General features: G+C 45.2%; 1 protein-coding gene across 1 annotated transcript; it reads right to left on the reverse strand.

The window, feature by feature from the left end:
- Positions 1-983: 983 nt before the first annotated feature.
- Positions 984-24,690, reverse strand: XK (X-linked Kx blood group antigen, Kell and VPS13A binding protein). The gene is made up of 3 exons (XM_006133929.5): positions 24,394-24,690; positions 17,533-17,795; positions 984-5,313 (listed from the first exon to the last, which is right to left on the reverse strand). The coding sequence occupies exons 1-3, from the start codon at positions 24,636-24,638 to the stop codon at positions 4,484-4,486; spliced, it is 1,338 nt and encodes a 445-aa protein (XP_006133991.1). The 5' UTR covers positions 24,639-24,690; the 3' UTR covers positions 984-4,483.
- Positions 24,691-27,304: the final 2,614 nt, after the last annotated feature.

The following is a 27,304-nucleotide window of genomic DNA, read 5'->3' on the forward strand; positions in this document are numbered from 1 at the left end:
AGAGATCACAACACTAAGCACAGCCATCAGGGCAGGCATTGTGGGATACTGGCAGAAGCCAGTTATCTCAACAAAACAAACACCAGAGTCTATACTGACTCTTTGTGGACAATAAAGGAAAGGAGAAAGACAAAATTCCCTCATGGAGCTGGAAGTTCTTTGTAGACAAAAATGTCTACTTTTAGCGACAAGTCACACTGTAGTGTGAACACTCACGCAGTTTTATCAAAGGAAGACACTTTTCCTTGACAAAACTTGCCAGTGTAGATAAGTCCTGGGGGCAACAGTACATACAGCTTTTGCCTCTATTTTTCCTTTATACATTCTCTTCCCTGCAGCAGTGGTAACACAGTTAATATATCTATATCTATCTATATATAAATAAAACCATCAGATAACACAGATATATATAGCAGCTGTGTTTATCTGATGGGTTTATTTAACCTCTGATGACTGTATATCTGCAGGCTGGTAGCCTGAAACAGTAACACTTACATGGAAGAAGTGTTTGATCTAGTATCTCAGGGTATGTCTACACTACCCCGCTAGTTCGAACTAGCGGGGTAATGTATGCATACCGCACTTGCTAATGAAGCCCGGGATTTGAATTTCCCGGGCTTCATTAGCATAAGCGGGGAGCCGCCATTTTTAAATCCCCGCTGCTTCGAACCCCGTGTAGCGCGGCTACACGGGGCTCGAACTAGGTAGTTCGGACTAGGGTGCCTATTCCGAACTACCGGTACACCTCGTTTCACGAGGAGTACCGGTAGTTCGGAATAGGACCCTAGTCCGAACTACCTAGTTCGAGCCCCGTGTAGCCGCGCTACACGGGGTTCGAAGCAGCGGGGATTTAAAAATGGCGGCTCCCCGCTTATGCTAATGAAGCCCGGGAAATTCAAATCCCGGGCTTCATTAGCAAGTGCGGTATGCATACATTACCCCGCTAGTTCGAACTAGCGGGGTAGTGTAGACATACCCTCAGATATAATTGGCTACTAGGCATGTTACATTTTGATTAATCAGCTAATCGATAGTCGATAAGGGGGAGGAGGGGCGCTCATTATCCCAGCTGCGCCTCAGCCTTTTACCTCCCATGGCTCTTATTACATTTAAAAGGCAGATGAGCAGTGGGGAACTGCAGCGCTACAGCTTATGCTTATCGGTCAGTCGACTAGTTGCTTACAATCCTCTTGGCTACCTCTGCATAACTGAGGCAAAGGCAACATAACTGCAACAAAACTTATATATAGTCATCATGATAATTATCTAATATATTCAGTAGCTTCCACATGCATTTCAACAGACCAATCCAAAAATAGTAAGTAACATGGAACATTATCTAAAAATATGCATAGACAGACTTCATTATTGTGGGTGTAAAAACTATGTGTATACTAGACTCTCAGATGTCAGCTTTTGCTATTATTTATTTTAGCGTGGTATAAATATCTTACTGACCTGAATTTGGGAAGATCACATTGTTCCCAAACAGCAAAATCACAACACCATTATTTATCCCATAAACCATATGAATTACAGGGAAAATGCTTTGGAAATATCTTAAAAGAGCTTCACTGGTATTATTTTTAATATCCCACTTGTGGGAGAATTTTGCAATGATGAATTTATGCAGAAATTAGTGGGTTTTTTGTGCACAATTTCCTCCCCCTGCCCCAGAAATGGGTTGCAGAGCTGTTAGCTACCATGATGGGGGTGCTGTACCCAGCAGACCTTTGCAGAAATCAGCTTGCAAATAGTGGACAGTACTGGGTGAAGGGGAGGGTACTAGAGGGTGCCAGAGAGCTGCAGTTCCCTTCATGTCTTGAAGGAAGGAGGCACCATGCATGAAACTCCACACAAGCTGGGACTTAGCATAAGACTGTTTCTCCTTCTGGATCCCAGTGCTCTGTGTGGGGGGAACAGGTACAAACGTCTGAGTTGGAGGGAGCTCAGCTGGGGTTCTTGTGGAGGGGACATGCAAGTGTCTGGGCTATGGGAGCATGCTGCAGCTGGGCTCTAGGGGAAGGGGCAGTGAAAGAGGAACTGAATTGTTGTAGCGATTTCATTTACTCTCTACTCCTGCAGGATTTTTTTGTGTATTTTTCAGACATTGGACCGGTCTACACTAACACTATCACTCTGAAATGTTCGTAATTCTGAACAAAAACATATGGTTGTTCTTTCAAAAGTTCACAACTAAATATTGACTTAATACAGTTTACAACTTTATTCTGCAGAAGAAAAAATGCTGCTTTCTCTTTATTTTTAGTAGTTTGTGTTTAACCCAGTATTGTCCTGTTGGGAAATAACCTGCTGGATTGTTTGGGGGTTTTTTGGTCTCTGTGGCTGCCTGACAGTGTACTGCTAGTGCCAAGACAGGTGTGTGGTTGTCTGGTCAGTTCATAACTCTGGTGTTCATGAGTCTGTGTTTCTACTGCATGATGGGACATATTCCCTTGTGTATCCAACTGTACAAAGTTGGAAGAAGATGAGAACATTTCTACACTACATTCCTAGTTGGTGTAAATCACTATAGCACCATTGAAGATAATTCAAGCTTCCACACTCTGTTCCTCTAATTCATTGTTGAAGAAACCTGCAAATGACAGAATGTTTTTTCCTACACACTGAAATACTGCAGTCTCCCCAAGAATGTATTCCACACCTTCTTGGAGAAGGAGACTAATCAACAGAGTAGGTGTCAGCCCCACTTGTTTCTTTTAAGGACTTCATGATCTACTTTAAAGTAGAATAGAAACTTAGCCAATGATGGTAAAAGAGATTCCAGCTAATGAATTTCTATTTGTTTTCGGTGGTATCCACGGTGTGTAAGGCTCAGGACAAACAAAAGGGGCTGAATCACCCAGGAAAGTCTGAATAAGTGAATACAGTCTTCAGACTATCTGTCACTGTCTTGCTGTTTAAAACAAAGCAAATCTCTTTTTAAAATGCTCCTAATACGTTGTCTTTCCTGAGTGCCCAGCATTCTCAGCAACATGAGGAGCACGTGAATAATCAATATGTTGTTGTGCCAAAAGGTCTTTATGCTCCTCTTTTAAAAGAACCCAAATCTGTGGAACTTCAGAGGCCAACAGGGCAAGGCAGTCCAAAATAATGACACAGTGATAATCAAAACACAATGTAAAATAAAAAAAGATGGGGCTGAATTTCTTCTGCTTCCACATGACCCATGACGTAGAAGCCCCACTCTTCCTCTAGTTAGAGAGGGATCCAGATACATTGTATTGGGACATTGATAATGTACATTACACTGTGTCCATTCAAGGCTTTAAACATGACAGTGTAAATTCAATCCGCAGACTAAGCAGGAGCAAATGCAGAGAGTGAAGGGAGGTTCCAAAGCAGATGGAGAGAGGCTGTTCACAATAGTGAGGGATGGCAGAACAAGGAGCAATGGTCTCAAGTTACAGTGGGGGAGGTTTAGGTTGGATATTAGGAAAAACTATTTCACTAGGAGGGTAGTGAAGCACTGGAATGGGTTACTTCTAGGGAGGTGGTGGAATCTCCATCTCTAGAGGTTTTTAAGTCTCTGCTTGACAAAGCCCTGGCTGGGTTGATTTAGTTGGGACTGGTCCTGCCTTGGGCAGGGGTCTAGACTTGATGACCTCCTGAGGTCTCTTCCAGTTCTACGATTCTATGAAGTAAGCCTAATGCTCTCTGCCCATTCTCAGAAATAATCACGCTCTAGCACTAGCAGCAGGGCATTGGGTTGCATTGTAGCCAGCTTAGTATAGAATGCCTTGCAGCAGTCTGATCCTGATGTCACAAAGGCATGTAGTATGGATGGCATCACAGCAGTCATGGTGTAAAAGTTCATTATCATAAAAACTGAATCACCTGCACCACAGCTGATCATCTACAATTACTAGGTAGACCACAACTCGGCTCAGCTTCCATGCTGAAGTGGCCGGCTCTCATCACACTCTCTAAATTTAGTAGGTCTTCTCATTTTCCTCAGACCTTCTGAAAGAACCAGACCAGTGTCAGGCCCATTTTGCTATGTATTTAAAGACCTCACCTGTGGGGATCTCAGTCCAAGGAAAGTGTCAGTTATTTCTAAATAATTTTTGGCATCCCTGTAAACCTCATTCCACGAGGAATCAGGGATGTCTCAAAATAGTGCTTTATTTTGAAATTTGGCGCTGTGTAGAAATAGCCTATTTTGAAATAAAATTGAAATAAAAATCGATTTTGCGTATCTCATTTCGATTTTAGAGGGCAGTCTAGACATTCCCTAAGATGAAAAACCTCTGTGTGGAATCACCACAGAATATAAATCCACAAGCAGCAGTGGCCATACGTGTACACACGTCAAGGGTGCCATCTGTGTTTGCATGTCAGAGCACACAAGCAGTCCTGCTGCACCACCAGAAAAATTAACCAGGCTCAGAGTTCAAGATATGCAGTGCTTTGGGTCAGTGTGCCGTAGCTTTCCGGTTATGCCTGCTTGCTACTAGCCACTTCACGCATTGGAAGAAGCACTCGGGTGCGGATTCCCATTCTGAGACTCATTTGTCTTATAACTGGCTTGGGCATCATCATCAGTACCATCCGACGATTTCAAGTCTGCCTTATCCATAGGCATAGCAGCCGCAGGTGGTTTGCAAGCAAAGCAGAGGTATTTGAAACAAGACAGCAAGCCTTCTGAAATACTGGATGAGAAAAGCTTTTTGCAGGGGTGGCAGAATTGGTAGAACACCAGCATGAAGAGGACAGCCATGCAATAGCCAATCAGCAGCTGCAAGACTAATAAAGGGGCACACACGTACAGGTAGACGTCTGTTCTATAGGCATACCACAGCAAAAGGAGGAAAGCATTCTCAATGAACCTTAGCATGTAATATACAGCCAGTCGGTACCAGTTCTGGGATTTGTTAATTAAGTCAGAATCATTCAGCTTCAGCTGCACTGCTGACCAGCAGAACATGTTAATGCCAGCATACAAGAAGGTAAGGAGGCACAATACAATAGTTGTGCCCACCCGGCTCAAAGCCTTCTCTATATTTTCAGGGAAAGGGGATTTGCTTTGCCAAAAGAGAATCCAGGGGTAAAAGAAAAAGCCAAAGAAATTCAGGAGCACCACAGGCAGGACCCAGATTTGAAGCACAGAACTGAAAAGAACCAGAACTACAACCCGGGTGGCAATCTCAAAGCTTCTCCAGAGGAATATGCAGAGGTAGGCTGCAGGTTTCACGCTGACATCATAATCATCATACTTAATCTTAATGGCCAGGATGTTGCAGCGTAATGCGCCATATACAATCGACAGCAGAGAAAGAACCATGAAGATGCCTGGGAAAAGAGAAGATTTTCAGAACCTTCTGTTTTAGCAAACAGTAAATGCAACGTATTCAAGTAGTACAAAGCAACTGGAAAGCTGCTTTCAACAGGGAAGCTGGTGATGCCCCTTCTATAAGACAGTGGTTCCCAAACCACTGAAGGGTGGGGGCATGGAGAAATATTTTGGGGGGGATGCAGTGGGACCCAACCCAGTCCCCAATGGGGTGGGGAGGAAGTGCTACCCTGCTCTGTTCTGCCCCCAAACCAGCAGCTCCCCCCGCAGCCACAGCTCCACTCAAGCCCCAGCCTGGCTCTGGTCCCAGCAACAGTTCTGCTCCGGCTCCAGCCCAGCTCCACCCCATACCAGCTCTACCCTCATTCCCTCTCTACTCCTAGGCCAACATCACCTCTAGCCCCAGCTGCTCCCCCATTCCTGTTCCCCCCCCAAACCTGCAGTCAAAACCCCTCTGCTCAGTCAACTGTGCAGTAAGGGGAAAGGGAGAAGAGTGCACCCCACTGTGCTAGGGGAATCCTAGCAGCCTTTCTACACCACCCACTCCTGAAGAGTGTTCCCTGTAAGCTGGGCACTTGTGTGGCTCCTCAGGAGAAATTCAGATGCTATCCGGCTGATTAGCAGAGTGCCCGCAGCTTGATTTGTGTTTCTACTGGTGGTGCCCATTCAGACATGCCTCAGTGAATGTCATAAAACATGTTCTGCACATGGATGGAAAAGATTGGAGTTTCTTCTGACGCCAGCCTGCCCCTGAGCTAGGAGATGTGGGTGGGAGCATCACCAGTCTGCACTGTGCTCTGGCAATCGGGGGCTGACAAAATGGCCCCATGGAGTTAGTGCAGCCAGCACGAGTTAGAGCCTGGGAGTTATTCTAGCTTCTGCCAAGGGCTAAATCAGTTCATGGACGGCCCTTGGGCTGGGGGTTGAGCGGGAGCAGAAAAGTAGCAGAAAGCAACACATGTCCCGTCCTTCCCACCCTCCTCCAAGGAAAGTCTAGCAGTCATGGGTGTTTGGTAGCCTAGGTGGGGGAAGGCTTTGTTTTCCCAAACCGCCATGCATGGCCCCATCCCCAGAACACCTGCTGTGGGCAGAGTGGTGCTGCCCCCAGCGCCTGCCCTCCCGGTGCTCCTGGACAGGGAGACTGGAGCCATGTGGCCTCCTCCCTCCCTCCCTGTGCTGGGGCCACACTGCGTGCCCTCCTCCTCCTCCTGGTGCTCTGGGGGCCAGGGAAGCTGAGGGGCATGCATGTACTCACCCCCCCCCCCATCTCTTCCCCTCCTCGTGCGGGGGAGGGGCCCTCAGCAAAGGGGGCGGGGCTGTAAGTGTGGCTGGGGGCCTGCCTCCCTCAGCCCCAGCAGCACCAACTGCCCATGCTAGCAACGCAGTCTAAACATGCTACCCCATTCTTACAGAGGGAGCCCTTCTCCCTGCCAAACATGCACACTAAAAGCAAGGGTGAATTTGGGGGGCAAGTAATACCTAACTTATTTTGTCACAAAAGGAAAAAGATCCAGCTAACTGCACTGGGTGGATCAGACAAGGATCTGCAGGCGCTCACCAGCACCCTATCCAGTGTGATCAGAAAGGTTACTTGGGTGGATAGTAAGGATGTTAAAATTCAGTCAAATAGGTAACCATGCAACTGCTGAAAATATCAGTGGTTACACGCTGCGGGCTCTGCAGTATAAAGACAAAATAAGCAGAGCCAGCAGTGAAACCTCTCCAGGAACGGGGTCACCCGCCCGTGTCCACCCAGCTCCTGGGGAGGAGGTTTCACTGCCCTGCCGCAGCAAAGCCGTCTCCCCAGGAGCCAACACCATTAACCAATAAGAATCAGCTTACTGGTTAAACGGTTAGTCAGTGACACTCTAACTTCCTTAGTGGATAGTCTTTGAGCATGGGATTTCAGCAATGGTGCTCCCCAGTCATGGAATCAGCCACCCATCCATGAGTGTTATTAGTAGGCTAAGTGAATTTTGCAAATCACAGCTCACGGTGCTTTGATCTGGCTGTAAATTTGAAAATGCCCTGGGACATTTGTAAAAACAAAACAAAACAAACAAACAAAAAACCCCCCAGCTCTACACACTATGTAATCCTCTAATAAAATAATACTTTGCAATAATACAGTGCGTTTCCCATCTAAGAGTGCATTATCCCTATCTCCTAGACCAGGAATGCTGAGGAAACCAAGAGATTTGAAGTATTTTATGCAAGCTTTGTGTAAAATCTAACTATGTGATGTACTTATATCCTCCTCCCTCCCCTGTCCCCACTGTAGTATCTGTGTGCCTCTCAATCTTGAATGTGTTTATCTTCACAACAACTCTGTGAGGTAGGGCATTCTTACCAAAGGCGAACTGAGGCACAGAGACTTGCTCAAGGTCACATAGGAAGTGTGTGATGGAGCTAAGAATTGAAGCCACATGTTCCAGGCCAGCACCCTGGCCACTCACTCTCTGTTTTCTCGTGGAAAAGATAAATATGGCATTTGTTCACCTAGCTGCATTGTATTTTCTTTATTTGTCTCTCTCCCCGCCCTGTCTCTATTATATAACCTTAGACTGAATTTAGAGATGCTGACTTGTAAGTATGGAAATCCACCCTTCTGTGTTTTTCCACACCTACTTATGATTCCTCAGGGGAAGAGCTTCATTGTGATTTAAACATGGCAGAGTGCGGATGGGGCTACTTGGAATCTGGCATCCAAAGTGACAACAGGTGGCACTAAAACGTTACTGTGATGGGCATCTCCTTACATAGCTCCCGGGCACGTGAAACAGCAAATGCAGCCTCTCGCACCATGAAAAAAACATGGAGATTGGAGTTCACAAATGTCATGCAGCATCTGAGCTCAATGTCATGTGAAACTGTGATAGCAGAATGTTAGATACTCCATAATATCAGAAGCTTCAGGGGGTAGCCGAGTTAGTCTGTTACAGAAAAAAATGGTCTGGTAGCACTTTATAGACTAACAAAACATGTAGATGGTATCATGAGCTTTTGTGGGCACGGCCCCCTAACTCTGGTAATCTGAAGAAGTGGGCTGTGCCCACAAAAGCTCATGATACTATTTACATTTTTGTTAGTCTATAAAGTATTACCAGACCATTTGTTGGTTTTTTCCATAATATCAGTTACTAAAGTGCTTTTTTATCTGACTACAGGGAAGTAGGAGCTGTGAATTAAGATACCGAAAAAATGCATCCACAGACTGAAATATATTAGCACAGAGCTTTCATACCTGATGTCTAAACTTCAGACTCTTCAATCTATAATTAGGCACCTAAAATAAGTGGCTTGCTTTTTTAGAAGTGCTGAGTAGCCAAGCCACTGTTGGGCACTGCATACGTTCAGCACCTATGAAAATCAGGCCACTTTTATTTTAGGAGTTGAACTATAAATTTAGGACACAAGTTTTAAGCATGCACGTTTGAAACTTTTAGCTTTAATCTTTGCATTTTCATACAAGGCGTATTTTAAATGCAAATAATTAAAGTAAAACTCATAAATTATATAGTCATTTTTCAGAGGGGCAGCCATATTAGTCTGTAACTTTACAAACGAGTAGTCCTGTGACACCTTAGAGACTAACAAAATTATATATAGTATCATGAGCTTTCATGGGCAAAACCCACTTCTTCGGAAGTAGTGGGTTTTGCACACAAACGCTCATGATACTATATATATTTGTTAGTCTCCAAGGTACCACAGGACTACTCATTTTTTAATCGTCATTTCTGTTAGCATTTAGAAGGAAATATGTGCTGAATATTAATCTGGTGATGCTACAGCACTTTCTAGTTTATCAGATAAAATGAGATTAGATAGATTTCACTCGAGTCAATTATTTTAATTTAGTGCTTAGCAATCAATGCTATCTGCAACTTCCAATTAGTTTGTTTTATTATCATATAAAAGGACCACATTTACTGCTTTATTACAGCTATTTAACCACACTTGTGCTATTGAAAGGAATTAAGCTCTGAGCATGACTCTAAGAAACTGAGATATTTTAATATCTTTGAGTGATTAGCTAGTGAGCTTTTCCCTGTACATTTTAACTGCCACCTTGTCTTCAAACATCTCTAAATTCATTTTGAATAGAATGCCTGACAAAGAATTACCGTATTTTCCAGCGTATAGGGCGACTGGGCGTATAAGACGACCCCCTATCTTTTTAATTAAAAGATAGGGTTTCATCTTATACCCCAGCGCCCCTCCGCCTCCTTTGCTCCCGGTGTCCCTGGTCTGCTGGAGATGGTCCCCAGCAGACCAGAGGCACCGGGAGCAAAGCCGTAGCAGCTTTGAAAGCCTCGGGGGAAGCTGGCGGGGGGGCATCCCAGGCACGCCTGGGCTGCTCCCCCGCCGGAGCCCCTCCGCGGCTTTGAAAGCCTCGGGGGAAGCCGGCGGGGGGGCATCCCAGGCACGCCTGGGATGTATACCCAGCGTACAAGACGACCCCCGATTTTTGGGGGATGTTTTTTAACATCAGAGGTCGTCTTGTACGCCGGAATATACGGTATCCATGTACCTAAATACCCAGTATCAGCTTGTAAGGCTGAATAACCATGACAATTGTATAATGGTACAGTCCATATTCCATTGTGGGGAAGGATTTCTCCTGTAATATGCATTCTGTGTGTTTGTTTATTGCTTGAATTGTTCCCCATTTTTCTTTAAAAACAAATTATGTTTTATATATGGCATGAGGATTTTTTTAAGCACTGTATCCTACAAAGTAATGGCCAAAAGCAGACTAGCAAGTGAACACAGTGAGAGCCTGTCTTTTCAGCACTCTTAGAAATCTTTGCTCAAGATCAAAACTGGTTCTGGAATTCCAAGAGCAAATACTGACAAGAGTTAATTAAGCAAAAAATTGTTTCTGCAATTTTTGCAAAGCGAGTGCTCACACTAAAAAAGTCTTCCTATCGCAGAAAGATTTTACGGAAAAGCTGCCTGCAACCTGTTTGATAAGCTGGCAAGTATTCAGAACACAACCTGGTCCCTTTTAGTGATTCAAAAGAAATTATTTTAGCCCAAATCTGCCTTCCCAGCTGGTGGAAGCTACTTCCTATTCTGAATGGGTGTTTTCCCATTGGTAGCAATCTTGTACAGCAGTAGGCTGTAGTAGCCCAAGCTTGCTCTTTTACCTGAAGTCCCATGCTTGTAACAGCCTGCCAGCCATCAATCCAAATGCCACAATCAAACCAGTGGGGATGACACTGTTGGGCCACCAGGGAAGAAAATATAAAGGACTAGTACTGCCTGCAGTGAACATGTACCTGGCTCAGCACCCATCAGTGAGGAAGGGAGGGGCTGATGGAGTCAAATATTTTCCCGTGAAACTGTCTTACACCCCTTGATAGCAGTGCTGTGTGATGAAGGATTTCATTCTCTTGGAAATTTGGGGCTGTATTCTTTTTAAGAATGAATGGTTTGAGTAACACTCTGTCTTCCAGCACTACGAAGTAAGTTTTTGGTTTTTTAATGACTTACGGCTGACAAGCTCTGTTCTTCCCCACTTCTTGGTAACATAAGGGCGACTACTGTCCTAAGGCAGTCATATAATAGTATGCTGATAATGCTGATACCTGGTAGAACCCAGCTGCTAAATCTAGAATGTTCAATATTTGGTAGGTACAGTTACCTGTACCTATGCTCAGGCCACTTACTTTGGTACCTAACATTTGGGACCTAGATATGAAAATGTGGTTGACATCCATAATTTTCCATGTTAATAAATACATTAAAATACTCAAAAGTATCCCACACCTCTTAAAAATGTTGTCCTAAATTCTGATAAGGAAGTGTTCTGTGGTTGACAGATTGCTGGGAAAGCAGACTCTGCAGCAACATCTTAATACTACCTGGCATTGGCAATGATAACAAGAAATCACTTTTTGCTTCTCAGTCCTTATAAAAAATCCTAATTTATATTTACTAGGATTGTCACGTTGCAGAAACAAATGTGTTTTGAAGGCCATGTAATTAAATATGGCATCTTTTCATAATGTCACTATTACTACCTTCTTTAACAAAATCTTTTTCAAAAGAAACTGCTGCAGCTGTATGAAATCTATCTATTCCTTAGATGGAGGTCAAATAAAACAGTAACTGAAGGTTATTTTAACTCTACTGATGACTGTCTAAGCAAGGCAACAAAGGAATGGAGAATTGTAGAGAACTTGATACACTACAGACATGTGCCTTTCTGTGAATAATCCATGAAACTTGATTTGAGATTCCAAAGCACTTTACACATTTGTGTAAGTATTGTACACATGAGAAAGAAACTGGGACACAGGACATTCCATGTTTTACCCAAAGCTACATACAAACTGAGGAGCAGAGTGAAGCACAGAACTAAAGCCTCGTGATTTCTAACCCCCAGGTCTAACCATCAGCCCATGCTCACCCAATGCTCCAAATCACTATGGTACCTTTCACAAACAATTTCAGCACAAATAAGTGGCGAGCAGATAAATAGCACCACGTTTAACTCTCGGTCCTTCTTATGCTTGATTTAGATCCACTTCTGTATTACAGTTTATGAGATGAGGCACCCAGGGCAACGTGCATAAATTCACAGACTAGGCAAATGCACTCTGGCTAACTATCAGCATCCTGTTTAAGTTGGTGTTAAGTCCAGTTTTGAAAGTTAGAGAAATGTGAATAAGGCCCAAATGTCTAAGGGAAGACAAGTGCAATGCTTTCCAGCTAATAAGTTGCCTCCTTGCATTCAGTATTATATAGTAACATGATTTGCTCTAGGCTTCCTCAAAGTTAGGGTGTGTTTGTGTGTGTAGATGTGGCATGCATGGAAGTTGCTGTCTTCGCCCAAGAGGAGGAATTTGCCTATGAATTTGTCATTTAGAACTCTGTGAAGTTTCTTCACTGCTCTGCTTTTGGTGGATGTACCAATTACCTTTGTATTTTTTTTATTATTCTCTATCAATCCGAGTGGCCCGAGACAGCCTTTCTCCTTGGTGACAACTACTAGCAGCCAACAATATTGGCTGGGGGAGGGAAGAGATGACTTTTCTCCAGCAAAGGCCATCTGCAGATCAGCACTTGGAGACCGAGTGCTGATTATGTTGCTCAATGCAGGATACTTCCATTCTGTTCTCATCCTCTTGCCATGGCTCAGCCTGCACGTGATTAATTCATCTTAGCTGTCAGGCACAATGAAGTACCCAGAGCAATGCTTTGTCTTTCAATAAGCTACAGCGCTGTGCCTAAATAAGCACTTTAGGTGCCTTTAAAAATAAAGCTGGCAGCTGCTAAAGCTGACATACTATCACTGGATGCTGATTAATTCTTTGGTGCCAGCTGCTTTACAGGCATTTGTGCTGGTAATGGACACTGTGGTCTGAGAATCCAGGTCCAATGCTTTTGCAAGGTCTGGAAAAGAAACTTTGTTTTTGCTGTTTAAAAAAGTACCACTGCCAAAGGCTAATTGACTAGCTCTGAATAAGTAATTTGTTCAGTGATCTTAGTCCAGTCTCTTGTGACCATTTCACTAAATAATAATGCCAAAAAAATTCAATGTATACTCACAACATGGACAAGAAGGCTGCTGCCAGTCAGTAGAGAGATACATTGACAGATCTATAGTGCTTGCACTACACCTGTATGCTTGCACTACACCCGGCCATAACTTAATCAGTTGAAATTTAACTCTTTCAATTTCTTTGCAAGTTTAGGTGTGCCTTGAAACTAGAAGGCATCACACCCAAATCAGCATGGTTGTATTGCTAAAGAATACAAATGTATGTGCATGGGGCTTTAGGAACACAGCCTTACCGGATACGCAGACCATAACTGGCTTTAAAAAAAAATTGTGTGTCAGTACCATGGGCACACTTGCCATATGAGAGACCTTAGTCTACAGTCAGTTCCACATATTTATTTTCTGCATGAGATGATACAGGGAGCAGACAGTGTGATGGGGGAAGGGCCCATCCCCTCCAAAAGGAGCATTTTGAATCAGTTGGCAGACATGTGGTTGAATGCTGTCTGTCATACAGCACAAGTGAGAAGCATAGGTGTGCGCATAGGGTGTGCGAGGCGTGCCCAGGCACACCCTAATCATGTCTTGGGCCGGCTAGCGGCTGCTGGAGAAGGAGAGAGATTTGTGACAGGGTGCCGCAGCCCCTCACTTTAAATTCCCCACAGCCATCTACGGGGCACTGTGGGGCAGAGAGAGCACATGCGCGGCGTGCTCAAATGCCACACAACAGATGAGAGGGGAGATGCCCGGGCGTGGCGTGATGTCACAGCCTGGGACTTTAAAACCACGCAGTCCAGCTCCAGAAGCAGCTGGGGCACGATTAGAGACGCCGGCCAGTTGGCCGGCACCATTTTTCCACCCCAGGCCCCAGCAGCACTACGCGGCACCCCTGAGGGGCCCCCGCCCAACCCGGCAGCACCACGCAGCACCCTGGTGGCACCCCGCGCTAGGGCCTGGCCGGCCTGTAGCTTGAGCTGGCTCTGACTCCAGCCCCACGAATTGGAAGGCAAAAGCCGAAGGTAAGGGAGGGCAGGGGAAGGGGGGAAAATAAGAGGAAGAGGTGGGAGAGGAACGGGCTTGTGCTGAGGGGAGGGGGGCAGGTCAGGAGAAAAAAGGGGAAAGGACCAAGGGACAGGGTAAAGGAGACACAAATGCCAGGGGGCCAAGTGGAGACAGTGAGGAAAAGGGAAGGAGGGGAGGTGTCAGTTGGAGGGGGGACAGGGTGATGCTGGGAGAGGAGAGGGTAAGGGCATTGGGGATTAGAGGGGGAGGAGGAGGTGCTGGGAGAAGGCTTGAAAGAAGGGGTGGGCATGAGGAAGGCGGGGATGGAGCAAGGCATCTGTGAGGGCACGGGCATAAGGGGAACAGGGGCAGAGGGTGATGAGGGGGTGGGCATCAGGGAAAAAGAGGGCAAAGGGGGTGGGGGCAGTGAGGGAAGGGGAAGGCACCAGGAGGGTGCAGGTGCCAGGGGATTCTGGGGGTGAAGCAGAAGGGCAGACACCTGCAGGGGAGGGACCAGCACCAGAGGAGAGAGGCAGGGCAGGTGTGTAGAGGGAGGTGTTAGGAGAGGGGATGAGGAGGGGTAGCTCACATGATCAGAGTGGGGCTACTGGAGGAGTGGGCACAGGGGGGAGAGAAGGGCTGGCGGGGGGTGTAGGCAGGTCTCAGGAAGGCTGAGGGCAGTTAGAAAGGCAGGAGTCAGGACAGCAGAGGAGGATGAGGAGTTTGGGGGGCAGCAGGCACCAGGGGAGCTGATGGAGTAAGGGAAGGAGACATGGCAGCAGAGGGAAAAGGTAGAGGTTTATGAGATATTTATTAATAACTTGGGTGCCACAGTGGCACATCCAAACAAGCCACATTAACTCAGTACTGGTACACAACACAAAATTAATTCTGCGCATGGGAGGAAACTTAGAGGGAACACTTCCCCCAGCCTCTCCATCCCCGAGTTAATGTCACACACATTGGTGTAATGCAATTGCAGGATAGTTGCATGAGAGGGGTTCTGGGGGGGCAAACTAATCCCTATTGGTAGGAGGATGGTGGGAAAAGTCCTTCGAGGGGGGTATCACATGACACCTTTTACTTCTGGTCATGTGTCCATCTTGCTCCGAGAGTGTTACCTCCAGAGGTGTGGCCAATGGGGGTCAGGGGCGTGGTTAACAGGGGTCAGGGGTGTGACTAATGGGGGTCAAAGTACATTTAAAAAAAATTCTTTGGGTGCACACCCTAATGAAATGTGCTGTGCACGCCTATGGTGAGAAGTGTTATAAAAACAACAAAGGGTCAGTTGTTGGTCAGTGGGGCACAATCATCTGCCTCTGAACATCATCTTAGATCTACATCTGGTACTTACCAAGTTAGGAAGCTGACAGTTGCCACCACCACACTGTCCTCACTAGCGAGCCACAACCTGTACTGGATACCTGCTCTCCCCTATAGTCACAGCTAAAGTACAATATTTAGATAAGCTGTTACATGGGGACTTTCTGAAAACTTCCCCAGCTGCAAAACCAACCAAAGTCTATCACCTGCCTGGGCTTCCCAGCCAAAGGAGCCCTTTGGTAATCTATCTGGGAAAGAGACACCTAAAACTCGCATTGCTGCTCAAATACTACTACTTCTCACCTGATTAGTAGGGCTGCCAAGTGACTAAAAATTAATAATAATTAATCACAATGTTAAACAATGTTAGAATATTATTTATTTAAATTTTGGATATTTTCTACATTTTCAATTACAATACAGAGATACAGGGCTCACTTTATATTTTTATTAAAAATATTTGCATTGTAAAAAAAAAAAATGAAGTATTTTCCAGTTCCCCTAATACAAATACTGTGGTGCAATCTCTTTATCATGAAAGTTGAACTTACAAATGTAGAATTAGGTACAAAACATAACTGCCTTCAAAAATAAAACAATGTGAAACTTTAGCGTCTACAATTCCACGCAGTCCAATTTTTTGTTCAGCAAATCACTCAGACAAGCGAGTTTGTTTAAATTTGCTTGCTGCTTGTTCACAATGTCATCTAAAAGTGAGAACAGACGTTCACTTGGTACTGTTGTAGCCAAGATATTTACATGCCAGATGCACTAAAGCTTCATACTTTCCTTCATGTTTCAACAACCATAGAAGTGTCCATGCTGATGACGGGTTCTGCTCAATAACAATTCAAAGTTGTGTCAGATGACACAAGCAGAAGGTTGATTTTCTTTTGTGGGGGTTCAGGTTCTATAGTTTCAGAACGCTTAAAAGAGCAACACTCTGATGCAGAAAGTATGCTCTACATCTCATCCCTCTCAAATTTTGGAAGTCATTCAGATTCTTAAACCTTCCGCTGAACGCTGTAGCTATCTTTAGAAATCTCACATTGGTATCTTCTTCGTGTTTTGTCAAATCTGCAATGAAAGTGTTCCTAAAACAAATATGTGCTGAGCCATCATCCAAAACCACTAGAAGATGAAATTTATTGCAGAATGTCAGTGAAATAGAGTTGGAGACACACAATTCTCTCCAAAGGTGTTCAGTCACAAATTTAATTAACACTTTTTTTTAAAACGAGTGTTGTCAGCACGACATCTGGAATGGTGGTCAAAGCATAAAGGTGCATACAAATGTTTAGACTATCTGTCACGTAAATACCTACAAAATTGCCATGAAAATGCAAATGCCTGCTATCTGGTGACATTATAAATAAGAAGTGGGCAGCATTATCTCCTGTAAATGTAAATAAACTTGTCTTAGCATCTGAACAAGAAGTAGGACTGAGCAGACTTGTAGGCTCTGAAGTTTTGCATTGTTTCATTTTTTAGTGTAATTATGTAACAATTTCTACATTTGTAAGTGGCACTTTCATGATAAAGAGATTGAACCACAACATTTGTATCAGGTGAACTGAAAATTATTTACAAACATATGCACTGTAAAACGATAAGACAAATAATATTATAATGTGAGCACTGTACACTTTGTGTTCTGTGCTATAATTGAAATAATTATATTTGAAAATGTAGAAAAACACCTAAAAAATTTAATACATTTGAATTGGTAGTCTTTTGTTTAACAGTGTGATTAGAATGGTGCTTAACTGATTGCATGAATAACTGTGATCAGTCAATAACTCTACTGATTAATAATTGGATCTTACAGAACATCAGCAGGCAAGGCATGGACCATGTCCTTCTAGTGCTATAACAGAAGCACGTGCTACCATGGCAACAGCCAAGGAAAAAGAAATCTTTTAGGGTGTCTCTGTACATATTTTATTTTTATTTTATTTCTTAAAGTAGTTCTTCCTTGTGCCAGCATGGGGGACACATGTATTACCATGTATCCCTGCCAAGCATTTAAGGGGGAATCCAGGGCAATTTTTTTCTCCTTGAATATATCTCAGTTACTCTGCCTCCTTGATAATCTATCTCCTTATCTTGCCATGAATGTGATCCACAAGATTACTTTTTATGGAGCACCCTAAATATGCCATAAGAAGTGCTTTAATCTAAAATTTAATGGAGTGGAGGAGAACAGGTGTAGCACAAAGTAATTGCTGGCTGAAACATACTGGAATATGCCCAGCAAATGAAGTAGTTTCCAACTTGTTTCTCCAGCTGAGGCAAAAGTAGGCAGTTTAGCAGAGAGCAACCTCTGACCCTCCACCTCTTTTTCCCACCAATACACAGATGGAACACAAACTGTACATACTTCTAGCTGCTGTGATCTCCTGTTGCAGGACACATATATACAGCTGAAGAGTCAGCTGCGGTGCAGAGCCAAGGAAAGCCTGGATCACAGAGGCCCTGCTGAATGCAGATCTATGTGTAAACAGCTTTCTTTCAGCCTGGCCTACTTCTTTTTCCACTTCTTCTGAATGTCCATCTTTAGGCATCTGCCTCTTCTTCGTGATGCTGACATAAGGCTCTTCAAACCTCCCCGCATGAAAGTAAATATAAAAGACTTCCACACACCTGGAAATAAATTGATAGAGAAAGTGTCACAGAAAAAAAATGAAAGGGCTTGCAATAACCTTATTAGCATTCTGTACCATTTCTACAATTGCTAATAGTGTGTGCTCTACTCTCTGAGAACCAATTCATCTCTCAACTTCTGTATTATGACAACCACAAACGTGACCCAGAGAGGGTGAACCACCCTGAATTTGAAATTAAGTACGTGAGCAAGATTTGTGAGCCTAGTGTAATTTCCTGTGAATGAGGCCAGTTCTAGTAGCCCTCATAAAACAAGTTTAGTACATATCTGTGGCACTAAAGTGGACTACGCATTCACACGCAGCTGCATCACAGGGTTAGACCCAGATCCTCACAGTTAATACCTAATTCCAATTGGGATCTAGGCACATAATTACCTTTGAGAAGCTGGCCCTCAGTTGGCTCACAGGAACAATCATTGGTTCCATTAATTTCTAAAATAACCACTTGCCAACTACCCTATATAAGAAGATAAGACTGGCCATATTGGATCAGCTCAAAGGTCCATCTATGCTGTATTCTGACAGGTCCCCCAGAGGGAATGAACAGAACAGAGAATCATCAAGTGATCCAACCCGTCACCCATTTCCAGCTTCTGACAGAGGCTAGGGACACCATTCCTGCCTATACTGGCAAATAGCCATTGATAGACCTAATCTCTGTGAATTTATCTATTACTTTTTTGAACCCTGTTAAAGACCTGCTCTCTTCATAATATCTCCTGGCAAAGAGTTTCACAGTTTGACTGTGTTGTGTGAAGAAATACTCCCTTCTGTTTGCTTTAAACTTGTTACCTGTTAGATTGTATTTGGTGACCCCCAGTTCTAGTGTTATGGGAACAAGTAAATAACTTTTCCTTATTTATTTTCTCTACATCAGTGATGATTATATAGACTCCTATCATATCCTCCCTTGGCCTCCTCTTTTCTCAGGTGAAAAGTTCCAGTCTTACTAATTTCTCCTAATATTGCAGCCACTCCATACACCTAATCATTTTTGTTGCCCTTTTCTGAACTTTTTCCAATGCCAAGTAACTTTTTGGAATGAGACGACCAACATTTGTACACACTATTGAAGATGTGGGTGTACCATAGATTTATATAGAGGCAATAAGATGTTTTCTGTCTTTTTCTCTATCCCTTTTTAAATGATTCCTAACATTCTATTTGCTTTTTGACTGCTGCTACACACTGAGTGGATGTTGTCAAAGAACTATCCACAATGACTCCAGGCTCTCTCTCTCTGGAGTGGTAATAGCTAAATTAGTCCCCATCATTTTGTACATATAGGTGGGATTATGTTTTCCAATACGCATTACTTTGCATTTATCAACATTAAAATTCAACTGCCATGTTGTTGCCCAGTCACCTAGTTTTGTGAGATCCTTTTCAAGCTCTTCATAGGGTGCTTTGGATTTAACTATTTTGACCAGTTTAGTATCATCTGCAAATTTTGCCACCTCACTGTTTACTCCTCTCTCCAGATTTTTTTTGAATATGTTGAATAGGATTGGTCCCAGTACAGGCCCCTGGGGGACTCTACAAGGGTATGTCTACACTTGTACCCTCTTTCGAGAGAGGGATGCAAATGAAGACATTTGAAATTGCAAATGAAGCTGGGATTTAAATACCCCATGCTTCATTTGCATAATTGCGTTATGACGCTATTTCAAAATAGCGCTATTTCGAAATAACAGACACTGTTAAGACGCAGTTATTTCGAGAGAAAACCCTTCTCTCAAAATAACCCTTATTCCTCATAAAATGAGGTTTAACCAGTTATTTCGGAAGAAGGGTATTTTCTTGAAATAACCGCATCTACACTGTGTTTTGTATTTCGAAATAGCGCCATAACGCGATTATGCAAATGAAGCATGGGATATTTAAATCCCGGCTATATTTGCAATTTCAAAGGTCTTCATTTGCATCCCTCTCTGAAAAGAGGGTGCAAGTGTAGACGTACCTCCTAGTTATTAGGAATGTAAATTATTTTAAAAGTTAAATGGTTAAACACTATGTTTAACCGATTAATCATGGAGCAGTTCCCCACCCCCACTTGCAGGACTGGCTGGGCCCATGACACTGCACCATGGGTGGGCGGAAGGAGCTTCTCTGGCTGGACTGGCCCCACTGCACTGTGCCATGAGTGGGGAGCTGCTCCAGCCTGGTTAGAATCATAGAATCCTAGGGCTGGAAGAGAGCTCAGGAGGTCATCAATCTAGCCCGCTGCCCAAAGCAGGACCAACCTCAACTAAATCATCCCTGCCAGGGCTCTGTCAAGCCAAACCTTAAAAACCTCTAGGGATGGAGATTCCACCACCTCCCTAGGTAACCCCTTCCAGTGCTTCACCACCCTCCCAGTGAAATACTTTTTCCTAATAGCCAATCTAGGCCTCCCCCACTGTAATTAGAGACCATTGCTCCTTGTTCTGCCCTCCATCACTACTGAGAACAGCCTCTCTCCATCCTCTTTGGCCTGGTTGGACCATCAGTCGCTGGTTCGCATCACCCAGTAAGAGTGTACTGTGCAGACTAAGGCTATGTCTACACTGTAGCCTTCTTCCGCAAAAGCTTATGCAAATGAAGCGCAGTGGCGCATATCGCCACTCTTCATTTGCATAATTAATTAGCAGACATTTTTGCGCAAGAGGCTTTTGCGCAAAAAGGAGCTATGTAGACGGTTTCTTTTTGCACAAAAACCTTCCTCATTTTTTCAGGAAAAACGGCTCTTGCACAAGAGGGGGTTTTTGCGCAAAAAGGAGCCATCTACACAGTTCCTTTTTGCCCAAAAGCCTCTTGCGCAAAAACGGCTGCTAATTAATTATGCAAATAAAGCGTGGCGATATTCCACTCTGCACTATTTGCATAAGCTTTTGCAGAAGAAGGCTACAGTATAGACATAGCCTTAAAGTGTGTAACGATGTGGCTGGTTTTCTGGAAGAAGGTGTTCTCTCTACCACTGCACTATTTACACAATAGATCAGTACTGGTTAATAGCTTTATAGGCAGGGCCTGACGGAGGCATGCGCGCCCTGGGCAGCTGCCCGGCTCGCCAACTGATGGGAGGCGCCTGAGGGCAGCTGTAAGGGACACGTGGTGTTCCTTACAACTGCCGTGAGGCGCTGGGCGCCCGGCTCCCGCAGCGCCCACATCCCTGCGGTGCGGCCAGCAATGCCCTTCCCCCCACGGCCGCGGCGCCCTATATGGCCCAGCGCGTGCGCCAGCAGCAACAACTGGGCCGGACTGGGCCGTGCCTGGGAAGCCAGAATGCCTCGGGCCGGCCCTACTTATTGGGATCTGTTTCCTGTTCTACTGGACCAAACTAGGATTTGTGCAAGTGTGGATGGGGGGAATCAAGGTAGAAAAACACTGTGAACTTATTACCATTAGCTTCCTTATTCTAACCACTCTCCTCTCACACATACATTCTCTTTTTGATCTCTTGATTGATTATATTCTTTGAATATAAAGAGAACATTGATTTACTAAGCTTCTATTTTTATTATGTAGGACAGTGTCCTTAGTGCTGTTGCTATAGAGGGAATTTCATAAATGAAATGAATATATTTATTTTTGTGAACAGTAGTGAAAATCCGATAACCTCTAAATTCTCTAGAGCTATCATTCAGTTCTTTGCAAATCTACTATATATTTGAGAGAGACTAACAGATGAATAGACAGATACACACAAACTGTCCAAGAACTCCTAAACGGTAAGAGCTAGGACCACCAAATTTGGTATTCAGATGCCTATTATCAGAAGCAAGGTAAGGATTTGGTTGTGCCAGGACAATCGGATGTGTCTGGAATATGATTGTTCCTCATAAAAAGGAAAAAGAGAGTGAGAGAGAGTTATACTATATAATGACCACTGGGGAAAGCAAGGGGTCAGAGATGGGGGCCAGGGCAGTATAACCCCATTGAGGCAGAGGTGGAGAAAGGAACAGCTAATCTATTATATATTTTAGAGAGTGTGTCTGTAGCCCAGCAGAGGGACATCAACCCCTTCCATAGCTGTGTCCGCTGGCGCTGCAGTGGCCATAGAGAAGCGCTTCTCACCTGGACCCAAACTGCTGTGGTGAGAAAGGGCTGGGGGTAGTCCTCTCTCCCTGGGAAAGTCTACATACTGAGCCCCTCATTCCCAGGCTCATCCCAAAACAACTATTTACATGAAGACAAACAAAAATTATTTCAGTTAAGCACCTGCGCAGCACCATGTAAATCCTCTAGTGATTAAATATATGATAACCAGTTTAAAGACAATCTAGTTCCAAAGTGTAGCAATGACGACATACATGAACAGGGAAACCTCCATGGAAATGACAATATTTCTGTAGGGCCATGCTAACTGTACTTGCATTTTGGTCTTGATCAACACATCACAGAATGCTTACTACATAATGTAATTTAAGACTCAGATACTGTAAACAAACATTTATTTAGCTATATTATTGAAACACTTAAAGATGATTAAAAAAGAGGTGGCAGAATACTAGAATCATAGAATACTGGAAGGGACCCTGAGAGATCAGCAAGTCCAATCCCATGCACTCATGGCAAGACCAAGCACATGTAGATCATCCTTTCACTTCAACATGGTTAAGATTTCACTCACAGAATTTTTGAAATTTTTATTTATGTCACTATTTAAGCTTTTTGTTTTCTTTTTCCATGTCTCTTGTCTTAGGAAATGAAAATTGATGAAGTCAGACTAGTTTTCGTTCATAGTCCTTTTCACTTTGATTTCACTGGCAATATTTTATTTGGGTTTGGAACTATTTCTATTGGACTTCGTTTTTAGAAAATCTAGAACATAACTTAAATTTTGGGCCAAATTTAAATTGACAGTATCTCACCAAAATAATGAATGAACAAAAAAAATTCAGATTTACAGATGGCTTTTCAACAAGTTTTAAAATCTTTGAGCCAAACCCCTTCTCCTTTCCATATAGAAATTTATTTTTTTTACTCTTTTTTGTTGATTTTTGAAAAATGACATGCATATGTATACTTATGCAGATAAAAACATTGTAAAGAGTCATGGCACATAAAAGAAAAAGAGAAAATATGTTGTTATAGGCTTATATCAAATGACCAAAATATTTTTCTTGCGAATAGTATTATTTCAAAGTGCATTTTCAATGCAATATCTAAAGTGGAATTTTGGGCTCGCTTGTTAAACAGAACACACCTTGTGGAAGAAAGGAGTCTTGAAAGTTATAAATACTAACATTAACTATGGTTTCATTATCACAAAATATTTAAATTAAGCCACATTAGGAGTTTCCCTTTGTTCGTGTTACATCATTCTGATGTATGCCACCACTATGCAGAAATTTGCAGTGAGGTATAGATTACACATTCACCACAACTATCAAATGGCTTATCTCATTCACAAGAGTCAAGCAACTTTAGAGAAATGGCCCCTGTCTGCACAAACAGAAAATAGCTTCTAGAGTCCATCTCAGCCTCAGCAAAGGTGTCACTATTTAGAAGAGAAGACTGTTTGCTTGCCACTTGGGAGGTGTAGTGTGGGGAGAGGGACTCACAACCTATTTTCTTCAATGCTAAGTGTTAAAATTTGTGGATTCCCAAGACTGACCAAATACTACAGCCTTTCCCTGAATTAGTCCTGTCTTTTGTTGCAGCAAGACCAGACTAACAGGACTACCTCTCTATTACTTTTCCCTGTATTAGCCCTCAGGACAGCAACATAAATCATTCTGACTGAAAAAAACAACAACAACAATTAAAGCATATTCTACAGTATTACTGTTACTTTGAAGAATGCAGGTGCATAGGCACAAAGCCTTGTAGGGGAGTTCATGCAGTTGGGGAGGTTGTGCAAAGACACACACAACATGCACAGATCTAGCTGATATGCATAAACATGGCTGTACCTATTAGCACCCACACAGAACCCAAACACCCAGCATATGCACATACACACAGCTCTCTGCAGACACACAGGACAGGGATGTGAAGAGAGCGAACGAGCATGCACACACATCTGCGTGTATTACAAAGGCGTCACCGTGCTGCCATCCCAGGAACACAGCGGCAGCTGCAACACAAATCTGAAGACTGCGCCAAGGTAACACATGTAACCGCGCGCGCTGCACATTGCAAACCTAGACACGGCTGCACCGGACACGGGGGGCGATTACAGGGCCGCCGGGGAGGGGGGGGGGGGGGGGCAATTTGCCCCCCCCCCCCCCACTAGCATGTCTGAGGTCTACAGTATTTTTTTACGGAAGGGGCCCCCGAAATTGCTTTGCCCCAGGCCTCCTGAATCCTCTGGGCAGCCGTGGGCGATTATGCACAAACGCAGGGAGCTCGCTAGGCTTCCGAAAGCGAAAAAAAGCTGCAGCAAATGAGCTCAACGCTGCAGAGCGAGCGGACAGCTCCGCTCCATGGAGTCGAGCGCGGCTGCTCTCCGGGCAGCCCCCCGCTAGAGCCCGCGGGGAGGAAGGGAGCGGCGGCTCGCCGGGGATGCCTTTTAACCCAGCGAAAAGGGCCAAGGCAGGACTCGGTCCCCCTACCCCCGGCCCGGCTCCCAGCCCAGCAGCCGCCCCCACCTGACGACGGGCCCCAGCTGCAGGATGTGCAGCAGCAGCACCAGCGGTCTGTCCCGGCTCAGGTCCCGGTGGATTAGGACCAGGTTGAGCTGCACCAGCACGCAGGGCAGGAGGGCGAAGAGCAGGGTCAGCCCCTGCCAGATGCGGTCCCCGGCCGAGCGGTAGGTGCTGCCCAGGTACAGGGCGGTGCCCGTCTCGGCCACGAAGAGGAGCAGGGAGACGAGGACGGAGCCGGGGAATTTCATCTCCGCCCCTGCAGGCAGCCCGCGCGTGGTTATCTGTGTGCGGCAGCCGGCTGGGCAGGGCCCCCGCTCCCCGGCCGGGGCTCCCCGGGCTGCCTGCCGCGGGGGTGTGGCGAGCGCCGAGCCCGCTAGAGGGAGCCTCGGGGCGGCCGCCTGCTGCAGCTGCCCAGCCGCGGGCCTTTGGGTGCCCCCGCCCGCCTGGCTCCTGCCCGGGCAGCGGCACCTCCAGCCGGGGCGGGGAGCAGCCAGGGCTGCACGGCAAAGGGGCTCGGCCAGCCCAGGCCGAGAGGCGCCCGCTTCTTCCTTTGTGGGGCGGGGAGTAAGGGCCCGGGCCCCCGGAGGAGTCAGCTCCAGGGGCCCAACAGCGGGCGGCGGGGACACGGTGTATAGAGCGGGCGGTGCCATTGAACCCAGTTACCCCCCTAGGCTCTCCGACCTCATTGCACTGCCACCCCCTCCTGACAGCGACCCGCAGCCAGCAACGCTCGGGGGAGAAAGGTGGAAGCAGGAGGGTGGAGAGGACTCCGGTCCTTGTTGCCTACCCCTAGTTCAGCAAGCCCTGAGTTCAGCAAGCCCTGCAGATGGGTAGGGGAAGGGTAGCTTGCCAGTGTCATAGAATCATAGAATCATAGGACTGGAAGGGACCTCAAGAGGTCATCGAGTCCAGCCCCCCGCCCTCAAGGCAGGACCAAGCTCCACCTACACCATCCCTGACAGATGTCTATCTAACCTGTTCTTAAATATCTCCAGAGAGGGAGATTCCACCACCTCCCTTGGCAATTTATTCCAATATTTGACCACCTAATGCCTAATGCCTCCTCAAATGACTACTCCACCAACTGCGGGACTAGGAGTTGTGTTCCTACAACACCCAGCACAACGGGTCTCTGATCCTGACTGTGGGACATTAACATCATAGTCAACACCGATTGTGTGCTCAGCAGGGATGGGCAGACCGCTTCAGAAAAGACCTCCATTTTCTCAAATCAGACGCCAGCTATCACGGATTATGAGGGAATGTCTCACCACAACCCTCCTCTGCAGAAGTCCCAGTAGGCTCCACACATTTTTATCCATCCGGCAGCGAAATCGTCCTGAGACACATCTCCACCCTCAAAGAGGCTGTCATTGATATTAGTCCACGGTAATTATAATGTGTCATCTAAGTTAGCAGAGACAATCATTAACAAGGTTCATGCTGAAAAGGAGTTTTGTGGCTAATCGCTGTGCTCTCTCCCAACGATGCCACCCTGATTACATAACTTTTTAATAAACCCATCTAGTAATTAAGGCGTTTCAGATGCCCAAAGAGAAATGCTGCTTTAAAGGTTAAGACCATTAATTCTTAGTTTGGCCACCTGCTCCACAGAAACAGCCACTGCTATTGGATGGTGACACATACTTCTTAAAGAGGAATGAAGATTGAAGCTTATAAAGGCAAGGTGAACACATCTGCATCAATAGGGTGGCTTTAAAGAAAATAAGCTAATGACCAGAAAGAGCAAGTGGTATTGTTTCACTTACTGGGCAAACTGCGCCTTCCTGGTCTCTGCAAGCTCATCCCCTCTAGCTTTCAGGCCTCAAGGCATCACCAGTTTCATAGCAGAATTGTGAGATTGTCCTGCTCTCAGATTGGGTCCTGGGTTCCAGTCTCCTCCTGAGTAACAACTGTGATTTAACTCAGCAGCATGGGCAGGGAGTCATATGGACAAGAGTGTCCTGGCTCCAGGAATATTCCTGGCCTGGGAACCCTGCTCCAGCAAAGTTCAAGACTGAGGCTATGTCTACACTGTGGGGCTACGTCTACACTGGCCCCTTTTCCGGAGGGGCATGTAAATTTCATCAGTCGTCATAGGGAAATCCGCGGGGGATTTAAATAAAAATGTCCGCCGCTTTTTTCCGGCTTTTAAAAAAGCCGGAAAAGAGCGTCTACACTGGTCCCGATCCTCCAGAAAAAGGGCCCTTTTCCGGAGGGGCTTATTCCTACTTTGAATTCCTGGTTTATACCCAGTTCAGCAGCCCCTGCAGACAGTGTACTTTCAACCGTGTGCTTGGATACTCCTATAGGAGAAGCTATTGTGACACCTGCCTGTCTACACTGGCTGCTTGAATTTGTGCAAGAGCACTGACGTTCTAATGTAAGAATTCAGTGCTTCTTGCACAAATACTTTGACGCTCCTGCTCAGGGATAAGTCCTCTTGCACAAGAGGGCCAGTGTAGACAGGCACCTTAATTTTTTGCTCAAGAAAGCCCAATGGCTAAAATGGCCATCGGAGCTTTCTTGCGCAAAAGCGCATCTATACTGGGCACGGATGCTTTTGCGCAAAAGCATCCGTGCCAATCTAGACGCTCTTTTGCGGAAATACTTTTAACGGAAAAACTTTTCCATTAAAAGTATTTCCGCAAAATCATGCCAGTCTAGACGCAGCCAGTCTGTCTCCACCTCATCCCTCCCTGCATCCCCTTATCAATTTAAAAATGGTCCAGCCCCTGTTCCCTCCTCTTCCTCGCCAGCACAACAGGGCTAGAGTGGCGTCCTGCTGCTAACTCTGCATGGCTGCCAGCATGTTCTTGTGGTCCATTTTCTCCATGTGCTGCCCCTGCTCAGTGCCACTGTGACCAATGGAAGCTTCAGGGCTCCGTACAGCCCCCAGCTTCCCCTGTATCCC

The sequence above is a fragment of the Pelodiscus sinensis genome, chromosome 1 (assembly GCF_052426305.1).
Source record: "Pelodiscus sinensis isolate ZL-2025 chromosome 1, ASM5242630v1, whole genome shotgun sequence".
Classification (NCBI taxonomy): Eukaryota; Metazoa; Chordata; order Testudines; family Trionychidae; genus Pelodiscus; species Pelodiscus sinensis.

Excerpts from the sequence above, each read along its gene's own strand:
- XK (XM_006133929.5), bottom strand. The coding sequence starts at position 24,638 with ATGAAATTCCCCGGCTCCGTCCTCGTCTCCCTGCTCCTCTTCGTGGCC. Across the intron at positions 17,796-24,393 it reads CAGCTGGGGCCCGTCGTCAG|GTGTGTGGAAGTCTTTTATA; the intron begins GTGGGGGCGGCT and ends ATTTATTTCCAG. Across the intron at positions 5,314-17,532 it reads GGAGATCACAGCAGCTAGAA|GCATCTTCATGGTTCTTTCT; the intron begins GTATGTACAGTT and ends CTCTTTTCCCAG.